This window comes from Hibiscus syriacus, unplaced genomic scaffold (genome assembly GCF_006381635.1).
Source record: "Hibiscus syriacus cultivar Baekdansim isolate YM2019G1 unplaced genomic scaffold, ASM638163v2 tig00110528_pilon, whole genome shotgun sequence".
Taxonomy (NCBI): Eukaryota; Viridiplantae; Streptophyta; class Magnoliopsida; order Malvales; family Malvaceae; genus Hibiscus; species Hibiscus syriacus.
Window position 1 is genome coordinate 4,448,675 of NW_024062770.1, and position 6,971 is coordinate 4,455,645.

Sequence of the window (6,971 nt, forward strand, 5' to 3'; positions counted from 1 at the left end):
AGAATTGATCTATTATGCTAAATAAATAAATTTAAGAATTGGTCTATTATGTTAGATAAATAATCCAGGAGTAGATTAATGGCCTAATTTCGCTGTCTGATTCTGGAAGAAAAACTAGAAAGGAAACAAACATGTGATTCATTTAAGCCTTTTTTTTCTAGGAAGCCCCAAGTTTTATTGATATATATAGGAGTACTGCCTCTGACAGTACCGAGATTACAACAGGACCAACTTAAAAACGAAGTAGAAACAAGCACACAAAACAAATAACAAACAGTCTACATCACCAGAGCATTAAAAACTTGCTCATTTTAGTATTAGTTTAGTAGGATCGATGATAAGGATCAATCCTAGTTACCCCTAGTGTTCCTTCTTGTCCCAGGATTGTTAGGGTCCCCTGTCCCAGTTGTTGAATAACCCAACCCACCCCCAGTGTCTCCACCATACCCCATATCCATATTTTCATCTGACCCAACTGGCCTTGCTGAGTTATACCCAGTCCCAGTATCCGCTGTGGGGTACCCACGGCTGCCGTCATAAACACCGCCGCCTCCTCCATAGCCACCACCAGTCTCACCTCTGTTGTGGGTGAACCCAGCACCACCACCACTAGGGTTGACGTCATGGATGCCGCCTCCGCCATAGCCACCACCAGTAGCACCTCTGTTGTGGCTGAGGCCTCCTGTGCCTGTGGTGAAGCCAGCACCACCAGTAGGGTTGACGTCATGAATTCCGCCTCCGCCATAGCCACCGGTGTCACCCCTGTTATATCCAGTCGTTGTAAAGCCAGTACCAGTACCAGTACCAAAACCACCACCAGCTGCACCGTGACCAGCTGTTGCGTTATGATGGCGGGCCTCCTGTTTCTTCATCTCTGCATCTTCTTGTCTAACTTCTTTCCTTTCTCTAGCCATCTCTTTCTCAGTAGGATCACTTGTCTTCATTTGGTCCATCTAAAACATCATCATAATAATGTAACTGCGACCCTAGTTTAATATTATGATAGCACGTAAGAAAGGAAAGGAAATGAAATGAACCTTTTCCTTCATGGTGGCCTCGGCCTTCTCCATGCCGGCCTTGGTGGAGGTAGCTGCATCCTTCATTGACTGCATCTTCAATTGTTGTTGACCTCAGATATGACTTAGTATTTGTTAATGAAATTGGATACTGGAGATGCAACATTGTTCCCCATTAAATAAGATCAAATTGATAGTTCCCAAGCTGCCACGTATAGGTAAAACCTGACACGTATGCTTCTTTAATCAACTGAATTTATTACACGTTTCGGACAAATGGCAAGCATGTAAGGCCTTGGGTGTTTTTGTCTTTAATTATGGAATGTATATACAGGAGAAGATAAGATGAGGTGGCGACAGGAGGCAGTTAGCTGCTTCGGGCGGTGGCTTATCTTTACTTTAAAATAAACGTGCTGGTTTCAATATATGAAAAAGATAATTATTAAAGGTAATAATTTTATAAAAAAAATTATTTGATTTTGAAAGATACATCCGCAGGTAATAGTGTTTCTTCAACTGTAGTATTTTTCTTTCAAATAATGAGTACGACCTTTTTATTTATATTTAATTATTATATAATTTCCTTTTTTTTTGAACAATTTTGTTCGTAAAATAGAAGATTTTGTTGTATTTTTAATTATGTAATTAATTATTTATTATAACTTTTATTAAATAATTGTATAAAATATTAGTTTAACATTTAAATAGCGTTATAAATTTAAATAGTACTTTGATAATAATTAATATAGTGAAATTGTTCATTTATTTTTTGACTAAATTATCGGGTTAATATTTGATTCAAATCAAATTTAATCAAATTAAGTTCAAATTATTTTTCATGTCAGGTTACTTTTGATTTAAATTGTTTTTGATTCATGTTACTACTATTTTAGGTTCTTTTGATTTATCTTACTATTGATTCGGGTTAAATTGATCAGTACGTGTTTATATCGATCCAACTAAAATTTGAGTCAATGTTGATTTAGTTTAGTTTGTTTCGTGTTTCAAATCAAGTTTGGACTATCATGTTTAGGTCCACATCAAGTCTTGAGTCAAGTAAATAAATTCGGGTAATCGAGTTTAGATCAAAATAGAATGGATTTTATTTCAAATTATTCTAGCATCATAACAAGGTATTCAAAACAAGACATGCAAGTAAAAGGATTAAATCACCAATTTGATAATAGTAATGGGGCTATATTCATAATTTGACCTCATCAGGGTGTCATTAATAACCCATTAAAAATTTTGCACTAATTCCTAGCAATAATAAGAGTAAGATGACCAAAAATGTCAAATTAAAGTAATGGTAAGATGACCAAAAATTTGCACTATCTAAAAGGTTGAATCATGCTCATGACGCAGCTGGGTACAGAATTATTTTCCCATAGCCTACACGACAATGCTATTATCTTATGAATCTAAACTACAAAAACTCAACTCGATTGTCCTGAACATTACAGATTCGGAAATCCGAACAATGTATTGGCTTGAAGAAATGTGGAGCACATGCTTCAAAACATTCCTCAGTTCAATGCCAACTTATCGCATAAAGACTGATATGCTGTGTTACAAAGCTTGAATTTCTCCTCCGCAACAGCCTGATCATCCAACATTCAACCATCAGTTTACTAAAACAGAGTTAAATAGCAATGGCAATATCAACAATTTCGATAATCGAAAAGTACATAACGGTTCGGATGAGCAATTATTTACCAGTCTGCTATGTTACCCAGACTAGGGTATGAAATGCTGAAAAAGGGTATATGTACAAAACGTGTCTGTTATTTTTTTCTTTTTCGAAGCTCTATATATCTGGATGATCACCCATAACTATGTCCGATTATAAATTAAAAACGAATACTATACGAAAAAATGAAAACTCCAGGTAACATTGCCAGTTTATTTATTGAATGTAGCCAAAAAGAACCCTCACATGTTTGGTTAAATAAGTGGGTTAGCTGCTGTAAAATGTTCTCAGTATATGATTAACACCTATTATTTTTTAATTTAGATATTAAAGTGTCAAAAAGTTTTTTTCTTTATAAAGGGTACGATCCTGAATCTTACACAAAATAATCAAAGTTCTTTGTTTTAAGCAGAAAAACAAAGTACACTGATGAATGGGGAATGTATACCTTGGAAGAGCCATGATGACGATCCGGATGCCATTTCAATGCACAGGCTCGATATCTAACAAAATAAGAGAACGAAAATAATCAGACAATATAAAGAAATAATTTTAGAAAGCAGGCACGGTAGTGAAAATTGTGAAAAATATAATAGGTTACTATATGTAATCCTAAAAGAAATAACATAAAAAAAAAAAAAATCAAAGGTTTTTGAGAAACACAATGAAAGAACTCACGCAGTTTTGACATCTTCAAGTGTTAGAGGATCAGAAGCACCTAGTCCAAGGGCACGCCTATCAGCAATCGTATCTTCGTTTGAAGTCTCATTGTTACCAGATTCTGATGTGGAGTCAGAATCCTCATCAAATCGATCACTCCAGCTCCAAGATCTCTCATAGTAATTCGAGTATCTGGATTTTCTCCATTGAGGGTACTCCTCATTAATGAAGGACCAATAAAAGAACCGGCTTCCACCAAAGGCAGACCTAAATATGTTCTCGATGTCATCATTGATGTCTTCACAAAACTCAAAAGGTCCTGATCAAGTAACCAAAAACAGTAAATTTATGGCACGGAACCAGGAGAGCAACATGCTAGTAGATGCAATATGCTATGTGAATTTTCCAGAAAATTTCAGAATAAGGGCATAATCTGTTTTGAACTAATTGACAATGCCTAAAATTGAGCAATAAGCATCCCATCCAAACACAAAATGGAGATTATTAAAGCAAAGCCCGGGATAGACCAAACACTAAGGTTCCAAAAGGCCATTACCAGGAAAAACAAGAACAAAATATAATCTAGAGGCTTCTTTAAATGTAGAAAATGTCATATGAACGGGTAACATATTTATAGGTATGCAAAAAAAAGGTTTTAAGAGATTAAATCCTTACTTCTACCCCTGTAATAAAATCCTTTATTGCCAGGCCAATTTCTTTTGGATCCCTTACTGTGTTGCTTGTTGAACCATGAAGGACCTCTACTTGATGATGGATTGTCTTCATGAAACTCGTCTTTCCAGCTCTGAAACAAAAATCACCAAAGAACGAATGAAACCTTATGATTCGAAGTAACAATTGACGATTTCTTTTTACGAAACAATATGCTTATAAACGAACAAAGATTGCTAGTTTTCAAAGAAAAGTTACTGCAATATGCATTATTATAACAACCTAAAGCAGTGAAAAGTTCGTTTTCTTTTTTCAGAATTTTCATTTAGAATTAAACATTCTACGAAAATTTTAAAAGGTCCAACCTCCGTCTGTACCATAAAGCTTAAAAAGAATCTTCATGCTGATTTATGGTGAAAAGGGAAAAACCATATTTGACTGATTCCATAAAGAATCAATTAAATATTTATTCAACATGTCAGACCTTAGTTTTAGTAATTCCCTTTTTAGTAAATTGCTTACTCATTTGAAGCCATCGATAATACTCATAGGTGGAGAAGTAGCAATAAACGCTAGACACAGTAAAACATGCTAAGTGGCAAGTTCAGGGTATGGGTCTTGACTAGATTCAGTAGTAGTAATTTTCAAAGTAAGCATGAGTTGTTAAATTTGAAATCAATTCTACTAGACATGTAGGAAGCAACGGAGGTCACAGCTGTGTGTGTTGATCCTGCATATTATATGAGACCAGCAGGACCTGCACCTATATACATGCATAGAATTTCTAACATGTAGCACAGCTCCCTTCAGGAATAGAAGGGCAGAAGTGTATGACCAGCTCGGGCTACTAACATAAGGACATTGGCTACAGCAACACAAGTCCATCATAATGCAGCATTTGAACACACAGGATTAAGCTTGCTTTTTCCATAATTGTACAGGTTTTATTTGAATTTTGGCATAAACTAGATAATCAAGTAATTAATATGAATAGAAACCTTAAAAAAGTCATCTGCATAAGCACCAAAGTTGCGCAATAGTTCTTGTTTTGCACGCATCTTTCTATGCCTCTTACCCTGCAAACAAAAGTATTACAAGTACTGTATGAATATCATTCAAAATTTTGAAAAATAAATAAAAGAAAACTTTTAAGTATTGCAAGTAATGATAAGAATAGAATTCTGTCTACGTTTGGAATAATTAATCAAAAGAAAATAAATATTCCTACAGGAATACAAGAATTGGCTTGCAGAATTAGTCTCCAAGGGCACTGTACCTGCTTAGAAAAGAGTGAGACTAATGCTTATAACATATAAGCATATGTACGAGTAAAGAACTTAGAGGCGAAACCAGAACCCAATCATCCTAGAAAGTTCTTGCAATCTGCTATCTTCTCAACAATGGATGCTTTGTCTAAATGATTGTTTACATGTGTCTACAAAAACTTAAGCATTCAACAAAAGGATTCATCATCTAAGCACTCCAAAGTAAAAATCCATTTCTTTCAATAGCTTAATACAGTATAATATCTTAGGGAAAAAGTTATTTTTCTGAAAAACATTAGTTCATATCCCTGATAGATCTTGAATTACAATTGGCTTCCACTACAAATTAAAAGAAAACAATGGCTGCTAGTTATTTTCTAGAGAGTTTTCATGCATTTAATTAAGACAGAAATATAGCTTAAGAAATTAAATATATAATCCCAAATTCAGAATTTCACATTTTTACTAAATGAAAAATCCATTTTGCACTTAATAATCATAAATTAAAAAAACACTCAATTGAAGTTGGAACCAATCAAATTCACAGGTTTCCTCTACTTTTCAAAAAAAATATATAAACACTCTTTACCATTCCAAGTTACCATCCATTGCGGAGACAAATCATATATACAACCAAGATCCCAATATCTTCATCTACATGTTACATTGAACCCCAGGTAGCAAAAAGGCTCCATTTTTAACATTAAAGAATAAAAAATTAGGGGGAGGGGGGAAGCATTAAAATTTTAATTTCAGAGACTGTTCTCTTAACCCAAATTGTGAAATCTGATAGACCATAAATTTAAAAAATTACGGCAAATTTTCACAAAACAAACCCCATTGAAGGAAACATCCAAAAGTGGAAAAATCTAGTTTGACAATCAACAATAAAAGGAAAAGAACGCATACAAATTGCCAATTATTGCGTCTTTTGTGTTCAAGGACGGGAGTGGAATGGAAGAAAGCAGCCCTTTGGAAAAGATTGCTGCTTTGTGAATCAAAAACGGCTGCTTTGATTGCCCTAATCATCTCTGTCTCTCTACCCAAAAGAAGATAAAAAGGTGAAAGTTTTTCTTTTTGGAGTATGCAATGGGAAGGTCGCCGTCCTGAGGCAACACGGCTTTAGAACAAGAGCATCATCATAACCGGCTTTAATGGAGAATCGCTTTTATTGGGGAGTTTTAAGGGGTCATAAATTTTCAATTTTACTACACCTTTTTTACTTACGGCCACGTAAATAATGACAGTTTACTTATGTCGAAGGTGAAATCTTTAACGCCAATATGTCGCCTTTGATAAATAAACGTCTTCCAAACAAAGTAATAATAAAATAATATACCAATTAATTGATGATAAAATAAGAGATAAATTGATTTTTAGGCAAACAAGACATGTTTTGATTTCATTAACTAATAAGTGTATCATAAATTAGTACATCGTTAATTTAATTAGGTGGTTCATAAGCAAAATGCAAAGAAGACAAAAGAGATAAAAACAAATTTAGCATTTTCATGAGCAGCCTTGTTAGCAGGACGACGAATGCCTTGCACACGAACATATCAATTGTTGTGAAGTAATCGCCGAGCATCAATTAGGTAACCAACCACCGACATATCAAGTTGTAGCATAGTGAGCTGACGAACAACATTCACCGCATCACTCTCGATT

At 34.6% G+C, this 6,971-nt stretch overlaps 2 protein-coding genes across 2 annotated transcripts; both read right to left on the minus strand.

The window, feature by feature from the left end:
• Positions 1–317: 317 nt before the first annotated feature.
• LOC120130213 (late embryogenesis abundant protein D-113-like) lies at positions 318–1,149 on the minus strand. The gene is made up of 2 exons (XM_039147502.1): positions 1,038–1,149; positions 318–953 (listed from the first exon to the last, which is right to left on the minus strand). Exons 1-2 carry the CDS (start codon positions 1,110–1,112, stop codon positions 351–353), a joined length of 678 nt encoding a protein of 225 aa, XP_039003433.1. The 5' UTR covers positions 1,113–1,149; the 3' UTR covers positions 318–350.
• Positions 1,150–2,450: 1,301 nt separating this feature from the next.
• On the minus strand, positions 2,451–6,414 carry LOC120130224. The gene is made up of 6 exons (XM_039147507.1): positions 6,213–6,414; positions 5,037–5,114; positions 4,042–4,171; positions 3,385–3,685; positions 3,155–3,209; positions 2,451–2,617 (listed from the first exon to the last, which is right to left on the minus strand). Exons 1-6 carry the CDS (start codon positions 6,330–6,332, stop codon positions 2,543–2,545), a joined length of 759 nt encoding a protein of 252 aa, XP_039003438.1. The 5' UTR covers positions 6,333–6,414; the 3' UTR covers positions 2,451–2,542.
• Between the last annotated feature and the right edge of the window lie 557 nt (positions 6,415–6,971).